This window comes from Sphaeramia orbicularis, chromosome 21 (genome assembly GCF_902148855.1).
Source record: "Sphaeramia orbicularis chromosome 21, fSphaOr1.1, whole genome shotgun sequence".
Classification (NCBI taxonomy): domain Eukaryota; kingdom Metazoa; phylum Chordata; class Actinopteri; order Kurtiformes; family Apogonidae; genus Sphaeramia; species Sphaeramia orbicularis.
Genome location: NC_043977.1, coordinates 20,451,197 through 20,476,018, shown reverse-complemented (window position 1 = coordinate 20,476,018; position 24,822 = coordinate 20,451,197). Strand labels below are relative to the sequence as shown.

General features: G+C 36.2%; 1 protein-coding gene across 1 annotated transcript in view; it reads right to left on the bottom strand.

Moving 5' to 3' along the window:
- myo10l3 (myosin X, like 3) overlaps positions 1-24,822 on the bottom strand; it is a 100,110-nt gene that overhangs the window by 32,911 nt on the left and 42,377 nt on the right. The window contains 14 exon segments of the mRNA XM_030124661.1: positions 2,732-2,800; positions 4,451-4,543; positions 7,870-7,936; positions 10,964-11,064; positions 11,253-11,399; positions 15,055-15,173; positions 15,999-16,128; positions 16,966-17,072; positions 17,676-17,760; positions 17,909-17,922; positions 18,033-18,157; positions 19,329-19,463; positions 20,909-21,096; positions 24,344-24,502. Of these exon segments, the coding sequence (XP_029980521.1) occupies positions 2,732-2,800; positions 4,451-4,543; positions 7,870-7,936; positions 10,964-11,064; positions 11,253-11,399; positions 15,055-15,173; positions 15,999-16,128; positions 16,966-17,072; positions 17,676-17,760; positions 17,909-17,922; positions 18,033-18,157; positions 19,329-19,463; positions 20,909-21,096; positions 24,344-24,502 (1,539 nt within the window).

The window sequence follows — 24,822 nt, the reverse complement described above, 5'->3', positions numbered from 1 at the left end:
AGTTGCACAAAATTTTTTTAAATATAGTATTTTGGTAAAAACATTATTACTGAGTCTTTCCTTTACAATAAGACTTTATTAGAAGATGTGCAACTATGTAAACAGCCACATATGTATTATATTGTTTAATAGAGGTGCATTATAGTGTATTTTATGAGGAGTAGTGTAAATATGTATTTTGCATTAGTAACATTCAAAACTGAAGAAAGATAGGAGCTACTGTGGAAAAGTCAAAGGGGAAATATAAAAGTAGCGCAAATACACCACTACAAGAAAAAGGTCTGTACACAAAATTTTACTCAACAAAATGTACCTGCATGTTACTGGTGCATTCATGCATACGTTGTATTTTACTGATGCAGATGATTAGGACTGAGCTCAATTTTTGTTACCTACCTACCTACCTACCTACCTACCTACCATATTTTGCTAAACCCACTTTTATTAGTCTTTGGTTCATTTATTTGTGTATTTGGACCCTAACAGTTCAAAAAGTTAGAATTTGAACCCTCCAGGTGCTGCAAAGCTGCTGCAAAACTAACTTTATATTCATTTTGGCAAAAATCGAGTGGATTTCTACAACCCGTTTCAATTCCTGCTTAATTTGTTATGTTTTATAACGAGTTACATCACAACATTTGCACATATAAGGTCAAGGTTTCTGACGAGCATTTCTCCGAGTGTGACAAAATTGTTTGTCAGCAGCAGTGGTTGTAGTAAAAACTGAAAATATGTCCAAACTTCGAGCTGATTACCTAAAATGTTCAGCTGTTGGTTGTATTAACGAACTCAAGTGGCTGAACAGGACAGAAAGCACGGTCAACAACCTGGAGGGGGTGGGGTGTGAAGTAGCTCATTTGCATTTAAAGGGCCAGCACACAAAACGACCTTTCTGGTGTCATTACTCAGAAATAGGGTTGAAGATGGACCTGTGGAGTTGAATTAATGAAGAATTCAGACCCAAGCATAGCATTTACAGTTTATGTAAACCACAGGGAAATGTTTTAAAATGCATAATTCCATTTTAAAAAAGCAAAATATCTCGTTTAAACTAGAGTAACGCATCATCTCATCTCTAACCTCATCATACATCTCTAGCTTTGTTTTCTTATTGCAGCTCAGAAAACCAGGCCTGTATTAAACTTTCTGATCATGTATTTTCCAGAGTTTAAAGAGCTGATTTAGCTTAAGGAAGAGAATGCCTTAACTCTTCAACGTTTCATGCTTCCTGTGTATCACATTAAAAATCAACATATTTAGAGATACGTGCTTTTCACTGAGCAGGAAGGAGATGGAAAACTGTAATCCGAAAAGATTTTTAGACAAATGCAATGCACTAAACAAGCTGAAAATTAAAAAAAAAACCAAAGTATTCTGCCTCTGCTGTCAGAGTGTGCTTCAGATTTTGGGTGATTACGTTGACGGGTTTCTCCAAGTGTGTTAATGCGGTCACCTGTTAAGTGCAGTTCAGCCTCCTCTGCTCATCCTGATCCACGGTAACACACTCTATTTGTATTTGTGAGTGAGGTTAAAAACACAAGCGAATAGAAACTGTTTAAAGGCTGAAACTGTCCAACTGTATAAACTGTGCATGTGCCTGCTCATACATCCTGTTGTATTCACAGCTGTGTGTGATCTGTACACTATAATCCAATAACAGCCCCGTCTTCTCTTCTCAAGCCTTCAGGCTCAAGGGGAGCTGTGAGATCTACAGTTGACGACATGTGTATTTATAAATCGCAGACGCACTAATTACACTCCATTCCTCTCTCATTGCAATCGTCTCATACAAAAGACTCTGTGTCTGTCACTTTCAGGTTTGTGTTGACTAATATGGTTCATTAAGACGGTCACACGGTGCTCCAGAGAAACGGGTTCTCTCAAGGATAACGTGGAGATAGCATTAAATATACAACCCAGAAAATGAGTTCAGTCAACCTATAATATTTTAAACACATTTATGTCTTTGGATTATTGCTCGGAGACACGATGATGTATTTATAAGGCCTTAAATTTCAGGAGACCTGCTTCTTGTTTGCTGTTGGACATCCTGTTTGATGGTTAACTTAAATTAATAGTATTTCTCTGGCACCACAAGGATAATGAAATCTGTGGGAGGATGCTACAATTTCTCCCACTAAAGTCGCAGAACCGTATCAGATAACAGAAGATGCTTTCAGAGAGGCGACTCGGCTCTCCAGAGAGAGAGAACAACTGGCTGTCCTGCCTGTGTTCTCTGGACCAAGTCATTACCATAGACATCCATGCCAGGCTTGTGACTGAGCTGCCATGCTCACACTGAGGAGACCTTGTCTGAGGCAGCCTTCATAAGGCCATTCTTTATCAAGGCCGATCTTTCTGCTCTGCCTGGTGTCAGCAAGACACCCCCAGCCACACGAATACCCACCCTACCCTGCCCTATTATCCACTCTCCTCCATATTTAACGTACTCCTTCCATTTCCCTTCTATTTTTTTTTTTTTTGCGTGTGTGTGTAATCGCTGTCGTCAAGTAAGGAAAGACCGAAAAGACTAAAGGTGAAGAAGTTTACTCTGACTCATCTGAAAAGACACTGGAGGAGGAAGGATGAAGTTGCAGAGTCAACATCCTGTAGCAAATTTTGGCAAAGAAGATCCAAGAGTCCGGCCAACAATATCTCACTTCCCAAACTTACTCATTCAGAGTGAGATGAACCTGGTTTTACCCCGCAGACTGAAAGTGTTGTTAATTACCTCTCCGGCGTAGTGCTTGATGCCAAACTGGTGGTCAGTGACTCTGGGCTTCACATAGTATGGGTTAGTCTGAGAAAAAAAACAACAAAGAGACTCCTGTATTATATTAATTCCATAATCCACTTGAGCAGAGTACACAAAATAACACGTCCTCATAGAAATAGTTCAGAAGGTATCTGAAAGTTCACTATGCTGTGTGTGGCAAGGCCTGATATCTTTATCAGAAATTAACCTGTTATGTTATTTTCTTTTCATTTCATCACTGATCATTAATGACTATCAAACTACAAAGAAATGCACATAAAAGCAAATTGTTTATTCGCTTGAAAAATTAATCCTCGTTGACATAAACAGCCACATGCAACCAAAAGCATCTACTGATCTAAAATGTTAAATAACTTTTGAACCACTGATCCGACCCTAATAATTCAGATAAAGTGCATTTAATAGGTTTTCAGACACATTAGTTTTGACCCATTTGGACATACAGAGGCTCCGTAGTGAACATGGGAACGCCATCATCTTCTGGAACATTGATTTACTAATAAAAAACATCTAGTTTGAGAAATGACTGGGGTGCAAATCTTTGTTTTTATGTTCAATTAATAATATATTTTGCTGAAAAAGTAATGTAGCAAAAGTAAAGTAGTTTTTCTTCACTGTTCTCTGTTCTGATATGATAATATAACTAGAAAAGCACTTGGAGAGCACAGAGCTCCGCCAAGGCAGATCAGCCCCTCCCCCTCGATCACCACCAAAATGTAATCATTTGTACCTCATGCCAGTATCAACATTTTCAGAAAATTTCATCAAAATCCTTCCATAAGATTTTTAGTTATCTTGCTAACAAACAAACAAACAAAAAATCCGATAAACCCTGATGAAAACATAACCTCTGCCGTTCCTTGGCGGAGGTAATAATTAGTAATAATAATGATCAGTAAATTTATATATAGGCAAATACCTTCTTTTCACTGAAAAATACATATATAAATACATAATAAATATATGATTAATCACTGAAGAAAGGCTAAATGTGTAAAGAAAGTTGCCATAAAAATACATATACTAGCTTTCATGAACTTCTACATAATAAGAAAATTAAATACAGGAAAATATCACTGGACGAAGCAGATGTTAAAATAACCGGTAAAGTTAAATCACTTCATAAAAGTTAGATGTTGAGCAAAACTCATCTGGAGGCTGCCACAAAAATACTTCTAGGTCTTTAAGGGTTAACTGACTTAACCATTTCAGCCTTTGTCGTATCTTAAATATCTGAAGGAGAGGGCAAGTTCTTCATCCTGACTTTGAAACTCTCCCGTATGTGTCAGTCATTGCCCTGTCTGGGTTTTTGAGGACACTCTTTTCTCCTGCACAAAGCTCATCAGGCTCAGAGAATGGCCGATCACATTTCAGTATTGTTATGTTTGCATGTGAGAGCACTCGGGGGCGTGTAGAAGTTGCTGCGCAGACGTTTAAAGTAACACCAGAGGCTACAGGCGATTGAAAAACCAAGAGAAGATTAACTCTTTGAGGGCGTCTGAGCCCGTGGGTGGGAGAAGCGCTCCTTTCTGTCGGAGCTAAGGCGCTCTGGTGGGAGTTACGGACTGAGTTTATGACCTAAAGCATCTGCTGGGTCTGGCTGGGTGTGACAAGGTGTGTGAGCAGTGGTGCATGTAAGTTTCGGTGTATATATGTGTGTGTGTTTGGACTTACTGCGTGCCGGCTGTGCAGTTTCTCTAAAAGGGTGTAGTCTGTGCCTTTGGGGAAGCGACTCTCTTCATTGATAAGAGCCAACATGCCCAGTTTCTAAAGGGGAGAAAGACAGACAGAAGAGCAGAGATAGAAACACATCACGGTCATGATGGAACTAGTTACAATCCCACTGGGACACATCTGGCAGCTTTTATTACAACAATAGGTGCAGGAAACAGCAACGTAATTCATTCTTTTATTTATTAAAACATAAGGTTTTAGTATAAGGAGGCAATATGCAGTCACACCAATACAATAATATGGGATAAATATAAAGTGAGGGATTTTATAATCTGTAAATTGTAACATCTTTTGTATTTTTATTTAGTCTTAACTTGGTTTTTCAGTTCAGTTTTATAAATTCATATGTAGATTTAGTTTTTATTTCGAGGACCTGAGTCAGGGGTCTCAAATTCATTTTAGTTCAGGGGCCACATTCAGCCCAATATGATCTCAAGTGGGCCAGACCAGTGAAATAATAACAGTGAAAAAAGTTAAATTAAATTATGATAATGTTTACATCTACAAAGTTTCCTTAAAAATCTGAATAATAGGAACAACTTGAAATGTCTTAAGAAAAATAAGTGCAATTTAAAAAATATTATGCCTCTGTTTATTATTTACATGTGTACATTATAACTTATAGATCATGGTAGATCTACAAATACACATAACATTTAATAACAGTATGTTGGTAAAATTGCACTTACTTCTCTTAAGACATTTCATGTTGTTCATACTTGTTCAGGTTATTCAAAATTTTTGTAAAAGTATAGTTTGTTAATGTAAACATTTTCATGTAATTTAACGTTTTTTGCACCAAAACAAAGAGAAAATCTGCCGTTGTCATTATTTATAGGATATTATGATAATATTTTACTGCTCTGATCCACTTGAGAACTAATTGGTCCGTATGCATCTGTATGTGGAACCTGAATTAAAATGATTTTGACACCACTGATTGTTAATTTCTTCAGTGTAATTTTTGCACTTCACAAATTCATCCCACAGGCTGGATTGGATCCTTTGGCGGACTGCATTTGGCCCCCGGGCTGCATGTTTGACACCTGTGACCTGAGTAGTGATTGTTTTTTTTTTTATTGTCTTTTAAGTATTGTTTATTTTAGTCCTTGACACATAGGCACAAATGTCGTTTTGTACTATATTGTAGTGCATTGAACTATACTGTTTTGTCTTGCTCTGTACTGCACTTGTTCCACTGTATTGCTGTGTATTGCATGGATCACTGTTATTTATTTATTTATTAAGTGGGGACTGCAGATGAAAATTAGTACTGACGCTAACTCCGGCATATTTGCATGTTTATACTGAAATGGAATGTATAAATGTGTTCATTAATGTGCACTGTCCCACCTAAATAAAGATACATACATTTTTAGGCATTAAGAGAAAACCCTGGATGTATAAAAGCTGAAAAAGGTAGGATGAAAGAATGCATCACACTGATTATGATTTACAGTAAAATGTCAGATCAGTGCTGGAGGGGCTGTGGCCTGGTGGGAGTTTACAAACACATATTTTTTGGGACTCTTTTGAAACATATAAAATGAAATTAAACAATGTCTAGGTATAGACTACCCCTGGGATTATATTTTGGGTGTCCTAATAGAAGGGTTAGAGCAGGGGTGTCAAACTCATTTTAGTTCAGGGGCTACATACAGCCTAATATGATCTAAATTGGGCCGGGCCAGTAAAATAATATAAATAATAGAATAAGAACTTTTAAATAATGTCAACTCCAAAGTTTTTTTCTCTGTTTTTGAGTGAAAAAAGTCAAATTCCGTATTCAAAATGTTTACATTTACAAACTGTATTTGAACATAGCATGAACAAATATGAACCTGAAAATTCTAAAGAAAAATCAGTGCAATTTTAACAATAGTACCCCTTAGTTTATCATTTATACATGTGCATCACAACTTACAGATCACAGTGGATCTACAAATACACAAAGCATTTAGTAAGAGGCAGAATATTGTTAAAATTCCACATACTTTTCTTAACAAATTTCAGGTTATTCACATTTTTTGCAAAAGGCTAGTCTGTAAATGTAAACATTTTTGTGTAATTTTACTTTTTTTTTTTTACACTACAACAAAGAGAAAAATTTGTATCACACATTACTATGTAGACTTATTTTATTAATTACTAAGAAGAAAACTGTCCCCCAAAGTGAGAAAATGGAAGGAGAAGGTTAAAGAGGTTTAATGCATGCAAAATATAAATGCAATATTACAGCTATAAGTGGATATGTGCACAAAATGGACCCTAGTTATCAATTATCTTATATCCATCCATCCATCCATCTATTTTCTGAACCGCTTAGTCCCTGAATGTGTCATCAGTTCATCGCAAGAGCAATTTGTGTATTTTTTTTTTCTTGGTCTCTGGAGGCTACATATTTATCACTACTTACGTACTTTATTTATGTTTTTAGTGTTTCATTGAATCCTTACTTCCTTTTGTGAACGTTTTTTTTTACTTTTATGGAGTTACAATTGGACAGCAGGAATACAAAGTCACATGGACTGCTTTTGAGCTACTGTTGTGTCTGTGGATTAAAGAAATAAATGACAGCATGATTGCACATGATGATAAATGATAATAAAAATAAGTATAAAAACTTTACATTTCAGCTATATGAACAATGGCACTGGAGAAAATAATGAAAAAGAAGTTGACATTTTTAAAAAGCTTTGTTGAGTTGAGTTCCAATGTGTAGTGGCATAAAGTAGAGCTTCTTCAGGGGTTTTCTTTCACACCAAAGAGCATTTTCATCACACTAGACTGAACTTCCTAATTCTGGAATTTTTTTTTTTTTTTTGGCGCTTTTGTTGTTTGTTTTGCATTATCTAATTTCTTTTACCCTCTCAAAGTCATTATTTCACTACAAGTTTTAATTTATCTCCATTTTAGGTGACTCTATTAATCCCTTGCCAAGCATGTGTATGTAAAATCAAACTGAACCAAAATGTTTCATAAATGCTCATTTTGGGAGATGAAGGATATAAAGTCAATTTGCCTCCACATAAACTTCCCGAGGCAGTCTGTCTTTGAAACTGAGCTTGTAGTGTTTCAGACATAAAAACCACCTCCATAAAGGTTGAACTCAAACATCAATATAACTATGGTGATATAATAACACAAATTGTCTTCATGCTTCACTTCTGCCATACCCCTAACCACCAACTGGTGTACATTACTGTGCACACAACATGCAAAATGTGATTTTATAATGATAGGCTGGAAAATGCAGGTCAATGTAAACACAATGTGGCGTCTCGGTCAGCATGCTCTGGTTGGCGGTTAGCGGTTGGACCTGGTGGTGACTTTGCTCTCTAGGGTTGACTGTCTGTTACCTTTTCTATGAGATCCAGACACTCTGCATTATCCATCCAGTCTATGGCCTCCCATTGGATCCCCTCCCTGCATGGACACAGACACATATATAAATATAAACAACGGGGGAAGACACAATGGCTGTATTGTCCAGCATGAACATGTGATGAAATGAGGCATGTCCAAGCTGCAGGCGCCTAAATACACGAAAACAACTGTCTGGAGAAATTGAGCTGATTCCAAACTTTTGGCAGTTTGCCTGTATCGCCAAGAGGAGGACCAACCCCCATTACCAGTCCTATCTGTCTGTGAACAGTTTCTAGCACAAAGCCCTGTTTTATTTGCACAAATCCACTAGTAGGCAAACCTAATCTGTAAAACTGGAAAGTATGTCTATAACGAGTAAATTAAAGGGGTTACATGTAATATTTCTACTTTCAAGTATTTAAAAATGACCTAAAAGTACCATTGGGGTGTTTAGAATGAAGACCTCTGAAGTTATGCTGAAAATACCAATGTACTGGACAAGGTTATTATCGTTAACGAAAACTAAAACTAAAACTAAAAACTAGAACTGAAAAAATATTTTTGTTACCTGAAATAAATAAAAACTATAATTAAAAGAAAAAAAACATAACTAACTGAAACTGTATTATGTGTTTACAAAACTAACTAAAATGGATAAAAATTACAGATATAATTCCCTTCGTTTTCGTCTTTGTCAACGTCGGATTGATACGAAAGCGATTTATTTCACTCTAGCAATTTTATCTAGCAGGAATATACGACACTTGACGGTCCATCATTTGTGGTCACTTGTGGTTTCCAGTCGTCTTCTGGTCCCCACTCTACCTGAAAACATGGAGACTAAAGTTGGGAGAAAGCAGCAGAGTCCTGTCTGGGATTTATTTGAATATGATGGAGAAGAAGAGAAAAGATATATAAAAAAAATAATAAAACTAAACTAAAACTAAGCATTTAGAAAAAAACGAAAACTAATAAAAACTAGCAAACCTGTTCTAAAAACTAATTAAAACTAACTGAATTAGAGGGAAAAAAAGTCTAAACTAAATAAAACTAAACTTTAATGAAAAATCCAAAACTATTAGAACCTTGGTACTGGATTGTAGAGACATGAACTAGATATATTTACACTGAAAGATGGCAGATTTATGTGACCACTAGAGGGAGTAGTGAGTCACTCCCACAGTGAGGAAAACTATGTAAAATACCGCGGGATAAGACCCACTAAGAAATAACTTTCAGAGTCAAAGAAAGTCACAAAGCGATAAAAGCTAGAAACGCTGTTGTTGTTTTCACCACTGAACACAGGTCTAAATGAAAAGAATGGAGTTTGATGATAAAATCACAGTGTTTCTTCTACATGAGTGAGTTTGATTCTGAGGCTTATGACGGTATAAAGTTATTATGGGATGTTATTATCTTTGCTAAGTTGCTGTTTCTTGATCTACGGTTTGCTGATTGTTATGTTTTGTTTGATTGCTGTTGTTTACTTAGTCTTATTGTTTACTTTATTGTGTATTCATTTGTGTTGCCTTCAAGGATTTATGTGTGTATGTACTTATTTATTTATTTACTTTTCTGGTATGTCAATATAGGTGTGTATGTGAGGATGGTAAGTGAAGTTAATTACTCATGAAAGATCCAAGGGACTGGATTGTTCATATATTCTGCTGATAGGAAGCTAAAGGATAGACTGTTGTATGGAGAAGAGGTGAGATTAAATAAATTATACTTCCTCCCACTCCTTTTTGAATGTGCAAATGAAGTCATGTATATATTTGTTTTTTTCCATGACTTCTTACTACCTGTTTTATTTCTAAAGACTAAGTAAGATTGCTTTGTCTTGTTGCATATTCAAAGTAAACTAAACTAAAAAAAATAAAAATTAATCAATAAATAAATGGTGACAGTTCTGACCTTGTTTGGACAATTCCAGATAGATCTTTTGTTCAGCTACTGACAACATAAACTGTACAGAAAACAGAGATGATTTGGGGTTTTACTGTGGCTGTTTTCTGTCTAAAAACAGAGCTAAGCTAACAGAGCTATAATGTAAACCACGGGTCTCAAACATGCGGCCCGGGGGCCAAATGTGGCCCGCCAAAGGTTCCAACTTGGCCTGTGGGATGTTTTTTCCAAAGTCAAAAATTCCACAGTCTTGAATTGATGTAAGCAAAAAAAAAAAAAAAAAATTTGCTTGAATTAAGGAAAAAATGTTGAATTAAGCAAAAAAAAGAATTTCAATTAAGTAAAAAAAAAAAATCTTCAATTAAGCCAAAAAAAAAAAATCTTGAATTAAGCAAAAAAAATCTTAAATTTAGCAAAAAATTTTGAATTGAGCAATTTTAACCACTTCAATTTTTTGTCTTTGTTTTATTGCAAAAAATAACATTAAATTATGAAAATATTGACATTTACAAACTATCCTTTAGCAATAAAATGTGAATAACCTGAACAAATATGAACAACCTAAAATGTCCAAAGAAAATTAAGCCCAATTTTCTGCCTGTTCCTCAGTGTTTAGTGTCTTTGTAGATCTGATCCATAATGCACATGTAGAAATGATAAGTTGAGGCAGAATATTGTTAAATTTGCACTGATTTTTCTTAAGAAATTTCAGTTTTTTTCAGGTTATTCACATGTTTTTTATTTGGATAGTTTATAAAAGTAAGTATTTTCATAATTTAACTTTTTTTCCCCTTTACCCTAAAACAAAGACAAAAATTTGGAGTTGTCATTATTTATAGGTTATTATGTTATTATTTTACTGGTCCGGCCCACTTCAGATCAAATCGGGCTGAATGTGGCACCTGAAAGAAAATGAGTTTGAGACCCCTGATGTAAACTATCAGCTGATGCGACACATGAAGATCACAAGACACTGTTATTTTGAGTTTTATACTTTATTCAGTGAGTGATACAGTCTTTAGATCCACAGTGTTGGTTAGGGTTAGGGTTAGGGTTAGGGTTAGGGTTCATTGGTGCTTTTCATATCTGTAAATGTGTTCTGGTATGAAACTTCCCCCTACTGTTGAGAGTCTGGAATATCAGTACTGCATAGGACCTTTTTAAAGTATCAAACCTCTTTACCTGTTGTACTCAAGCTGCTCCAGAGAGAAGATGTGCTTGTTGAAATACTCCTGGAGTTTCTCATTGGCGTAGTTGATATTAAACTGTTCAAACCGGTTCACCTGCAACAGTGAAAGACATTAAGTAGAGGATTTCATAAGAACCTAGATAACAATCTATATGATGCACTGAGTAATAACTTGTAAGAGAAAGCCACATTTGTTGACTCTTTCACAACACTGTCTTAAAATTATTTCACTGAACTAATACTATTTTTGTTTGTAAACTTCAACAAACAACTGAGTTTCACCTCAAAGTTTTCAAACCCAAAGATGTCCAGGATGCCGATTGACTTGAAGTTCTCCTTCCCTTTAATCTTCTGGTTGATCCTCATTATGATCCAGGAGAAACACTGGGAATAAAGTGCCATGGCAACCGAGTCCCGGGAGTCGACGGCCTGCAAATCATGACAGGAAGAGATGACGGTTTCCGTGGATACCAAGTCAAGTATAAACAGTGCAAGAGACAAAAATCTGCGGTGTGTATCCTAAACACAACATTTTATATATAATTTTTATTAACTCGATCAGACGGCAGACGGAGCGGTTAAATACGTTTGTGTGTTTGATTGTGTGAGTGTGTGAGGCCTCAGCAGAGTGGCTATAAACTAAGTAGTGGTTTGGAGACAAAGGTATGTTATGTCAGCGTCTGTCTGCAAGCTGCAGGTAAGACAATGACTGTTTTCACAACAGACAGCGCTGTGAATCGCCAACATTTCATAAGAGTGGTAACACCGCAAGCAGCATTTGCATATTACAAAGAGGTGGTAAAAACCAACATATATGATAGTACTACATTAACTTTTTTACATGGATAAGCTCTTATAAGTTCATTTTTCAGAAGCTTTTACATAAAACTGTACTTGTTACTATGAGATTAATTTGCTAACTTGTCTCTGTTTAGTCAACTATAGAGCTGGAACAATCATGTTGATGCTAAATGTCGATATTTTTGTTAAAATATACAGAATTTGTCAGTTTTTCTCACCAGAGTCAGTGCTTCTTGAACACATGTGGGAATGTTGCAGTCACTGTATGTGTTGCAGAGACACAAGACTTTATGTACTTTTTGAACACTGTTTCTAGTCTGACTTCCAGAATAAGGGGAAATATTTACGCTGCAGTGTGGCAGGATTTTCATTAACCTTCCTTCCGCTACCTGTGTGTTATCGCTTTGAAAGACAACTTCGCTACGTGACAGAACGGCAACTACACCCTGAAAACGGCAAGTTTTGACAAAGACACGCATCTTTTTATGTTCCATTTTCTTTTGTAGGGATTTAGTCATTTTAATACCACAACACACTTCCTCTTGTGCACATGTTGAACCAAAACAACTTCTTTCCCGACACTATTTTGCAAAGGCATGTTGCAGCATCCTGCACTTAGTACCACCCAAGAACTAGCCATACAACCCAGATTTGTTTAGGATGAATACATATCATAAAAAGGGACTAGTGAGGCAGGGAATAGAGAAAGGGGATGATATGAAGCAAATCACCTGAGCTGGAATCAAACCCAGATCATTACATTGAGGCCTCGGGCTGTGTGGTGCATAGTCTAACAGGTGAGCCACCAGGGCGCCAACCTAAATAACTTTTACTCCTATTACACAATGACAGTGGAGGGTGGCAGAGCGATCTACAGCACTGGGGCAGTGCTATTATAACATGATGATCTTTTTTATTTGTCCAATTCAACACGGAATGCAGTGAATAATAATATTTCTATAAAAAATTATGTGACAGTGGACAAGGGGGACAGTGCTGCATCAACCACATGTTTCTGTCCGTGTATATATACTGTATGACACGATTATTTGTCACTAACTTTGCGTCCATTGTTGTAGTTTGTGCTTTTCCCTCTCCTTCCTATTCCTTCTCCCAAGTATCTCTGGTTCCAGTTCTGTTTGTTGCAGATTTGTGTTGTATGTTGTTCTTTCTCTACACTATATATTTTTTTTGTTCATAGCCTGGTACTGTCAGAGGTTTTCCCTTCAGTACAAGTGTTTTTTCTCCTCACTGTCACCTTCTACTTACTCCTGAAGGACTTGTTGGTTCTCCTCTCCATATTTTTTTAAAGCCTTGAACTGAATCTGTGAAGTGCCTTGAGATATTTATCTATTATGATTAGTGTTATATAAATAAAACTGAATTGAACTAAATAAATGCATAACTCTTGCTTATACAGATCATATTGTCACTGTTGGGTGGAAACCAAGTCCATTTTTGGTCTTTTTTTTTGTCAAAAAACAATTTGATTGGTCAGTCTTCACGTTGGCCTGACAGTTTTAGAAATATTTAGGCAGGGCAAGGAAAGGTAGGTTTTTTTTATATAGCACATTTCATGTACACGACAATTCAAAGTGCAATACAGAAAACATTAAAAGCATAACAGCAGGGAACCAATGAAAAGTGTTGAAAACGGCATGTAACTACATCTATTAACTCCATTCATGTATTTAGAATATACAGTGTTTTTCCAATTTCATTAAAAATAACCATTTTGGACAGAGGTTTCTGTCCGACAGCGATGAAATTTGTCTTGCAAGGATTCATTTACCATAGAATCATTATATTGTGATAACTGTTTTGTATGCAAGGTATCCTCATATTATCGTACTGTACCATATCACACTGTTTCATACTGTATTATACCAGTATCATATCATTTTGTGTCATATCGATTCATACCGTATCATACCATATTGTATCATTTCGTATTGTATTGTATTGTATCATTTAGTTTTGTGTCATATCATGGGATAATCTGTTTCCTACCTCTAGTTAACTATAATAATCATAAATGGACATTACTTTGCTAAAATTGGGAAGGTACAAACCCCAAACTTAATAAACTTAGTACTCCTGACAAGTCAAAACAATCACAAAATTTATTAGCTGTTTGAGGCAGGTCTGATTTTCTCCAGCTGCCGTCAAGTCTCCTTTCAGCCAGACACCATCTGTGTGTGTACATATATTTATAAAGCTTAAGCTTGCCAGCTACACTTCCTCCACAGGCATTGTGCTTGAAATGAAAACAAAACAAGAGTGTGGCGGTGTGTACTGTACAGGGGGCAACAATGCTCCTGGGCTTTTGAGCAATCCATCATGCTCAGTCACCTCTTGCATTTAGCGGGTGTGAACAGAGCTCTGGCGGCTCCAGGATCACCGTCACAGGGGTTAGAAGAATGGCTGTTTGTCCAGGATGGAAAGGGGGGGGGGGGTACAGCAGGCAGTTGCAGGGTGGGTGACCCCTGGCCACTGTGAGAAGAAGCCATTCTTATTGACCGCCAGGACTGGAATAATGCACTCTATTAAGAGACAAGCTGCTTCAAAGGCCAGGCAGAACAAGCAGCAGCAGGGTGACAGCACAAGGTCTTTGTCTGCTGCTGAAAAGCCTTCTTGTGACTTTCGTGTCCCTGTCATAATAGTAAAGGTCCATTCTGCATATTCTCTGGCATTTATGAGAATGAGTGGGCTGAATGCTCGCGCTCATCCAAAAAGTATGCTATCACTGTGTCAGAATGTTCTTGCGGCGTATGGTGAAAAGAATAACACATGCTGATGAAGACGTCTGAAACATTTGTGAAAATTACAAACTAAGCACGGACAATTAAAGCCAAGCGAGACGTGGATGAATTATTACGTTGTGTCACGTCTTGGTGCCTGGCTGCACTGCCTCCTGTGGAGAAGACTCTCATTTCACCCCGAGTCATTGGTTTCTATTGTGCTTTTGACTCAGATCACTATCACGATGGCTTTATTGTGCCTGGAATCTGGCAGACAAAAAGCAGGAAATGGCTGGGAGTCACGCAAGGGATCTGGAGAGGCATGTGGGGGAGAGCGCCGGAGAAAGACTGTGTGTGTGTCACCCAGACAGGGGAGGGATAGGGGTGGCAAACAGGCATCTACTGTATGCTCCAGAGTCTTCAATTCAGGGACAAAGAAAAGGTGTAGACTTCTGATACAGTGATATTGAGAAATCAAGACAAATAGAGGGATGAGCCAGTGTTCCAGGAGGGACTTTGGGTTCCATGTATGGATACTGTACCTGCTCTACAGTCAGCGGTGAGCAGATCTCCTCTCCTCTGAGTATCATGGACCGCTGGGTCAAAACCTCTGACAGCTGGAAAGAATCCAGGCCGAGCAGCTCGCTGACATTGCTAACCACTGCAACACACAAGCACAGATACACATTCACACACTTAGTTGAATGTATATTGTATGTCGTGCATGTAAAACAAACACGGCACACAGACAGTTCAGGTGACTCCCATTGATGTCAAACAACAGCGCTGACATATAGACTGTGATCCTATACTGTTTATAGGAAACTCTAGTCTCCTGGCTGCGCTGGAGTTTTCTACAGTCACTTTAGTTCACTGGCTCTTTGGAAAAGAGGTCAGACACAGCAAACAAAGGAGCCATGAGCTCATGTTACAGCCTGTTCAGTGCTCTGCCTTTTCTAGTGTAATGTCAATCAAACTTAGGCAAAGAAGGAACACTGCCTGCAGAGCCGTCCAACAACAGTGAATAAATGTCTGCTTCAGTAAATAGTGGTTTTCGACAATAAATTCCAGCAGTTTAACCACCTAAACTGAAAGGCTTCCACTGCTCCCTTTATATGGCTTCAACTGAGAGACAACAACTTTTATGTAATATTTAAACTTTATTCTACATGTTTTCCTTGTACATTATTTTTGCATTTCAAGCTGTTCATTAATTAAAATCAGTTCTTTTAATTAACCAAAAGTACAATAACTAACTTAAGTGTCTTTTTAACCAGAAATTAAGACCAAATAAGACAAGATAATTTTAAGAAAGTTTATATTTGGCATCATTTAAAAGTTACAGAAGTGATGTTTGTGCCTCATGTGTTTGTGACGTGCATGTGTGTGTGTGTAAACTGCCATACAGACAGACTCTCATGGTCTGTCTAACATACTGTGCAGTAGATATCCCTCATACTATTGTTCCCTTTATTTCTCCTCCTACCTCCTTTTGAAGTGATTTGAGCTCCCCCGGCAGTCATGAATTCAATGTTGCCCATCTGGAGGACAGCAGAAAGCAACTTGAACACGTCTCTGATCTCCTCCTCAGTGAACTCCATCACTTTGAGGGCTTCCTGCAACAACGAAAACAGACCAAGTTAAGCCACATGTGAAACAAGCAACCGTATCAAAAACTGGGAGAGTGAATTAACGTGATTCCATCTGAATCATTTTATAAAAGATGAACTCAGGTTCAGTGAACTGTAATCACATTCACAAAAAAGAGTTATGGTGCCCTCTAGTGGTAAAACTAACCATTTACTCCACAAATACACTCCAGTCTAAGAACTCACCCTGTGCTTTATACTCAACAAAATAGTTTTTATTGATTATATCTGTCTGTCAAAAAATTGTTAGACCACCCTTGTTTTCTTCAATTTCTTGTTCATTTTAATGTCTGGTAAAACTAAAGGTACATTTATTTAGATAAATATAATGATAACAACAAAACTAGCTCATAAGAGTTTAATTTCAGAGCTGATATCTAGACATTTTCCATGGTTTTCTTGATAATAACCAAAATCACTTCAGTTCTTACATCAATAGCTATGGCATTGTACTGACAAAAAAAGGTGCTTTTAGGTATTCCATGTTTTCTTTTCTGTCTGTTTTAGTCACATGATACACATAGGAGTTAGTACTTGATTGTATAACCATTGATTTTGATGACTTTTGATGGTCTAATAATTTTTACTGCAACCTATCTATCTATCTATCTATCTATCTATCTATCTATCTATCTATCTATCTATCTATCTATCTATCTATCTATCTATCTATCTATCTATCTATCTATCTATCTATCCATCCATCCATCCATCCATCCATCCATCCATCCATCCATCCATCCATCCATCCATCCATCCATCCATCCATCCATAATCTCAGTAAATGCTTCTTCTCATCCTTACCATGACACTGTCAAACAGCTGCTTGTCGTCCAGACTGCTGTCCTGAACACAACCGGCCTGACTCAGATAGTGATAGGACTCAGGACCCTCAGACAGGAGGTACATGTCTGTAAACACAGACAGAGTCAGCAAAAAAGTATCTACTGCAGAGGTGTCAGACATATGAGCCAAAACTGGCCCTCCAAAGGGTCCGATCTGGCTCTTGGGTTGAATTTGTGAAATGCAAAAACTCCACAGAAGACATTAACAATCAAGGATGACAAAATCATTTTAGTTCAGGGGCAATTCAATCTCAAGTGGGTCAGACCAGTAAAATACTATTATAATAGTCTATAAATAATAGCTCCAAATTTTTCTCTTTGTTTTAGTGTAAAAAAGTGAAATTACATGAAAATATTGACATTCACAAACTGTTATTTCCTGTTGGTTCATGTTATTTACATTTTTAAAGGATAGTTTGTAGATATAAACATTTTCATCATGTAATTTTACATTTTTCTCACTAAAACATAGAGAAAATGTTTGAAGTTGTCATTATTTATAGCTTCTTAAGTCATTATTTTACTGGTCCAGCCCATTTGAGATCATATTGGGCTGTATGTGGCCCCTGAACTAAAAATGAGTTTGACATCTCTGATCTAATGCATCCATGCCTCACAGTTTTACAGACACTGGTACATTTTACTTGTTCTAACTGCATGAACACTAACCTCTGTGGTCTTTATCAGCCCCCGCTAATAAAGAATAGAAGATGTGGTAGTTTCTCTCCCCTGGATTCTGTCGAACAACACGGTTCTTGGAAAAAGAAGATGGTAAAAGACATTTGTTTTGAGTATTTCACATCTGAAAAACATTCTTTTAACTAAGCTACTCAATCAATCTCAGTAAATATCTTATGATCTGAAACCAGGGGATCTTATTTGATGTCTCAGCGCTGTGTTACCTTTTCCAGCAAATCTGATTTTTCATAGTCAAGGCAAACACTGAAGGCTTCCACTGAATTTGTCCACTCTACAAGAAACTATGATGCTATTCACACAATAACTGTACAAAATAATAAAGGATACAGTCGATGATGCAGCCTCCCTGGATGTTTCCATTCTGGGAAAAGTGAAGTTGGATGAATTTCCCAAAGCGACTGGAGTTATTATTGTACACAGTCTTAGCGTTTCCAAATGCTTCCATGATGGGACTGCAGCGAAGGAGAGAAACAGACATATTTATGGTCCAGGGAAACTAACCCTCAAAGACCTAAACAGCTGCTGGTGAGCAAAAGCATCTGCTGAGCTAAAATGTTGAATATTTATTGAACCAGTGACCTAAAAAAATATAGTAAAATACAGTTTCTCCCCTCATCAATGGGATCAGATGTAAATTAATGTAAATTAAATAAAGGAAAATACTTGATTTTCACTGAAAAATGCAAAATACAGTGGATAATATTATAATAAATGGTGATAAATGACTAAAGAAAGGTTACATGCAGTGAAAAAATCATTGGGAAGTCACAACGTGGTCTTTAAGGGTTAACTTTACAAGTTCAACACTGTTTTTCAAAGCTTTGTTAGAAATAATACTATACAGTTTTTGTGCTTTTTAAGGCACAACACCTACAAACATGTTAAGTTTTTCCATGGTTCACCCATAAAGACCCAGTGCTAGTTTTGTGTCAGTTCCCAAATTAATTTTTCTCTCTATTTAACCTTTAAGTGATTTATCACCATTTATTATAATATTATCCTCTGTATTTGTGCATTTTTCACTGTAAATCATGTATTTTCCTGTATTTAATTTCCTATATTTTATTTAGATATTCATGAAAACTCAGGGTAAATTCAATGAATATAAATACAAGTGTGTCCATCCACTGTCATTTATCCAACTCCATGGGTTTTACTGGTGAATCAATGTTGTAGAAGATGACTGTGTTTCCACGTTCACTACGGAGCCTCTGAACATCCAAATGGGTCATATCTGATGTCCATGAAAAGATGATAAACTGTATTTTACACCAATTATTTACATGTTTTGATAGGATTAGTGGATCAAAAGGTATTCAATATTTTCTATCAGTAGATGCTGTTGGTCGCCAGTGGATGTTTGGGTCTTTATGGGTTAAATGGAAGTCAGTTCCATGGATCAACATCACATACTGACTTGAAGACCCACAAAAAGAACCACTTTATTAAATCTCAAATATACAACTTTTTCAAAAGGGAAAGGTTTTTACATGTGCATAAGTGGAGCTTCTTCTATCAAACTGCAGCTCAGTTTCCCATGAAGGTAAGTATAGATTACATGTCCACTTGTCAATGTGTAAATAAGAGACTTAAACCTCAAACAGACTTCAGCTCAGATCGTACCTGCTCTGGACCAGCGCCTGCTCCACCCGAGTGGTTTTCTCTGACGGAGGCGTACCCACCGAGTACTGACTCATCACTGAGAGGAACTTCAGCAGGAGCTTGGTACTCTCTGTCTTCCCAGCACCACTTTCTCCACTGAAAATACACATAAAACAGAACAACAAACACATTCATTGGCTGTTTCATCTTGTTTTCATTGAGTCATAGAAGACTGTCATAGATTTCAAAGTCAGATTTATATGTAAACAGATTAACTCTAAAATAAAGTTAATTCTTTGTGGAAATATCATTCTCTTATAACAATTTGGCCTTTTTAAAAAAAAAAAAAAAAAGATAAATATTAGTGAATCCGTACATCCTGTTCTTTCTTTAAATATAGAGTTTAACTTTCAACCAGCCCAATAATTCCCCAAAACCAAGTGTTTTTGCCAAATTCTGAGGCACAGATCTATTTAGTACATATAAATATCCACTCTGACAATAATAATTTGGTGCTTAATCCGTAATTAATTTCCCAGAGAGAAAGAAGAGTGTGTTTTTAGGACTTTGCACAACTCCTTTAGAGGAAAAAAAAAAAGCATCTGCTATCACACAATATCATGTCCTATTTTCAGTCAAGACATAAAACCATAACATCCATGATGAAATATATATTTTACTGAAACTAAAACCTAAAATCCATTGTGGATTTAAGCTAATATGACCCAGAGGAGCTTCAATATATAGAAATGTATATAAACTGAGCAAAAGTACATAAATTATTAAAAGCATCCTGTCATTTAAGGCACAGGTGTCAAACATGCGGCCCGAGGGCCAAAACCAGCCCGCCAAAGTGTTTAATCCGACCCGAAGGAGGAATTTGTGAAATGAAGAAATTACACTGAAGAAATTAACAATCAAGGATGTTAAAATCATTTTAGGTCAATTCAAGTGGGTCAGACCAATAAAATACTCTCATAATAACAAATAAATAATGAAAACTGCAAATTTTTCTCTTTGTTTTAGTTTAAAAAAAAGGAAAATTACACCAAAATATTTATATTTACAGACTAGCCTTTTATAAAAAATGTGAATAACCTGAAAAAATATGAACATCCAGAAATGTCTTAAGAGTATTTTGTCTAATTTTACAAAATATTCTGCCTGTTATTAAATGTTTTGTGTATTTGTAGATCTACTGTGATCTGTAAATTGTGATGTCTAAATGACAAACTAGCCACAATATTATTAGAACTGCACTTATTTTTTTAAAATAATTTTCAGGTTGTTCATATTTGTTCGTGTTACGTTCAAGTACGGTTCACAGATGTAAACATTTTCATTACAGAATTTGACTTTTTTCACTTAAAAACATAGAGAAAACTTTAGAGTTGACATTATTTATCAGTTCTTATCCTATTATTTATATTATTTTACTAGTTCGGCCCACTTTAGATCATATTAGGCTGTGTGTGGCCCCTGAACTAAAAGGAGTTTGACACCCCTGATTTAAGGTGTTTTTACCACTGCAAAATCCAACCAAAACAGTGTATGAGTGTTAATTACAGTCACAGATTACTTTTGTTGTCAGTACTACTTACCTGATGAGAACACACTGGCTGTCATGCCTCTTCCACAGGCAGCGATAACACTCATTGGCCACAGCGAAGATATGAGGAGGCAGCTCCCCCATCTGGTGTTTACTGTACAAATCAACTGCAGTGCAGTCGTACAGGCCTGTTATCTGCTTATAGGGATTTACAGCAGCCAGGATTGAACCAATGTTGGTCTGAGAAATATAGGAAAACAAAGTAGGACAGCAGAAAGTAGAAAAGAGAGGGAGACACATAGGTAAACCAAAATAGTACTTCATTCGTGTTTTTTGTGTTGTATTTTATTCCCTAACCACATTTAAGTAAGTAAACCAATTAAAAAACAGCCACCAGCGACCAGAAACATCAATTGATCTAAAATGTTTAATAACGTTTTAACAAATAATCACATCAATACACTGAAATAATTAAGGTAAATTACAATTTTATGTGTCTTTTTAGGATATTTAGAGGCTCTATAGAAAACATGGAACATTGGAAGATTCAGTAAAACCCATGTAGTATGACAAATGGTACTTTTTGTTCCGTTAATGATATATTTTGCTGAAAAAGTCAGTTTTTTCTGTTTTGTCTGTTTTGATATAATAACCTGTGAATTTACTCTGAGATTTTATAAACACAAACTACATGAACATTAAATTAAATTGGAGAAAATACCTGCTTTTCAGTTAAAAATGCGAAATGTAGAGAATAATATTACAAAAAATCATAATAAATCCCCTACTACAGGTTAAATGTAGAGAGAATTTCTTTCAGAAGTTGCCACAAAATACTTTTAGATATTTAAGGGTTAACATATCAAGCACAGTAGATACAAAATGTGATAAGTGAAGTATAAAAACATTGAAAAGAGACACACGCTGGCTTCACTCCAAGGTCACACTTACATAAAATAAGAAACCACTTAATAGTGTCAGTTCACCCAGTTTCCTCTGATACTGTATCTCTTTATAGTAATGCTCTTAGAAACCAAACTTATATCACTGTGAATGACCTAGTTTGTGCTACAGCTGGTAATATTTTAGGATCCATTGCTCCTGCTTGGGTAATACGCTTTGGGGAAAAGTGCCTCACAAAAGTGTGTTTGTGGGTCATTCTGCTATGATACGCTTCTGCAACGCCATCTAGGCAGAGTGGGCGACCCCTCTGAGATGAGATTAGGGGATAGGATTTCAGAAACATAGCTACCCATGAGTCTGTGGGCAAGAGGTTATTTTAATAAAACTGTAATAGTGTTTCAAGGGGACTTTACCGACCCCTAATGAAAAATAATCTCTACAAGTTAAATAAACATATCTGTATAACTTGTTTATTTCAGCGTCATGTGAGGTTTTACGTTCCAGAAGAGTAAAAATGTTTAATTAACCCGTATTAATGTTAACCTTTGTTTTTGTGAGAGTCAGGGAAAAAATAAAATGCACTTGAAATTAATAAACTTGTTTCATCTAAGTGGATTTAGGAGCAACCAACTCCAATAGTAGTAGTGGAAAATAAGGGTCGGACGGTAACTTTTACTCAAGTGCCGTTTTATGCAACTTTATATTTCAACTCCTCCTTCTCCTTTTTGCATCTTCTTCTTTTTCTCCAGATGTGTTGACAATAGATATTTGTGATAAATGTAAGGATGACGTGTTCCTTCATAGACTGAAATGCTTCTTACAATAAATAAACACTTTAACCCTTTAAAACATAGAACTATTTCACCAATATCACCATTTATTGTAATATTATCTGCTGCATTTTACATTTTTCAGAGAAAAGCTGAAATTTCCTACATGCAATTTATTGATCATATTACTATTTGTAAAACCTCAGAGTAAGTTCAAAGGTTATTATATCAAAGCAGGGAACACTGAAGCAAAACTGCTTTTTTCAGCAAAATATATCATTACCTTGAATATAAAAACAAGTGTTTACAACCTCTGTCATTTAGCAAATTACATGGTTTTACTGGTGAATCAGTGTTGTGAAGGATGATGTGTTTTCAATAAATATATTATTTACATGACATGGATTAGGGATTCAAAAGTCATTAAATATTTTATATCAGATGCTGATATATATCTACAGAAATACATGCTGAAAAACATTATCAGAAAGATAAAAACAGGGTTCAGCATGAAATATTGACGTTTTTTTTAAAAAAAGATATGTAGTTCTTGCGTGATAGCAGTACTAAAACCTAGGGATGTACAAATAACTAACTGGTCAAATACTCAAAGTAGGAACTTCATGGACTGAAGTTCAGGCCAGTGTTTCTGCTTTTGTAAGTCTGAAAAAGTGTTTTAAACTTTGACTTGAGTGATTGTGGTTCATCCACCCCTTGGTGTGTCAGTTTTATGTTATTACTATTTTGGTTTGGGTGGATGGCACACGCTAACATTGACATCACAACACATCAAGTTAAATTAACTGGATTGTTTGACTTTAAAATGCCCATCCTTACTATAAACAAATGACAATCTTAAAAGATGATGAAACACTGTTGTGGAAAAAAATACCCACAGCATTAAGAGTAGGTAAAACAAGTTGACCGAACCCAAAAACATCATATAAAATAGTCAAGCACTGATGGGGACTATTTTACTGCATAATGAGGACTTGCACTTCTCTAAGTTTAACCCATGAAGATACAAACCATCTACTGATATAACTGTTTAATACCTGCTGATCCACTAATCCTATCAATACATGTAAATACTTGGTGTAAAATACAGTTTGTCATCTTTTCATGGACATCAGACATTCAGAGGCTCCGTAGTGAACGTGGAAACATCGTCATCTTCTACAACATTGATTCACCAGTAAAACCCATGGAGTTGGAACAATGACAGTGGATGAACACACTGGGTTTATGTTCAGTTAATGATAAATTTGGCTGAAAAAGTCCCTTTTTTCTTCAGTTTTGTCTGTTTTTGATTTAATAACCCTCAATTTTAATCTGAGTTTTTATGAATATCTACATGATCAGTGAATTAAATACAGGAAAATACCAGTTTTTCACTAAAAAAATGCAAAACACAGAAGATAAAATTACAATTAATGGTGATAAATCACTTACATAGAGAAAAAAATCATTTGGGGACTATTACAAAAGTAGCTCTGGGTCTTTATGGGTTTAGTAAATTTTGCTGATAATACTTGAATACTTTTATTTAAGTCACTTAATTTACTTGTAAAGGAGTATTTTCAAAGCACCATATTAGTGTTTTCACTTCATCCACCACCAGAAAATAGAGTTCATGCTTCTTTCTCATGATAAAACATACAATCTGTTGATGTTTTACTTCTTTTCCACGTCTTACAGAACCATAGATTATTAAAAAAATACATCCCTGAGGTTCACAATGAACCCACACATCAGGTGAAACACAGTAGTACATGAGTAATGCGTTAAAGGATGACTACAGATCGGTATCTTACATAGATATTGTTTTGCTGGTAGCGCAGGAAGAGATTGTGCATGATGGCAGCTTCGTGCAGCTCGGCCAGTGTGGACATGTCTTCTACTCCGTGGACGCTGCTGGGGTGCATCGCGTACACCATCTCTCTGCTTAGCTCCGCCTTCTGCAGGTAGATCACCTAGAACAATAACAGAACACAAGTCCAAGAAGTTAGTTTCACAACACTATAAGCACCGCTCCATCTGCACTGGTCCAATATCCTGCTGAAAACAACCAATGGAATTAAGTATTGAATGTTTTCTTTTGGTGTCTCAAATGTTTTCAGGTGTTAACCCATAAAGACCCAAACATCCACCTTTGACCAAAACCATCTACTGATCTAAACTGTTTAATACCTGTTGATCCACTAATCTTATCAATGCGTATAAATAATTGGTGTAAAATACAGTTTGTCTTCTTTTTATGATCATCAGATATGACCCATTTGGATGTTCAGAG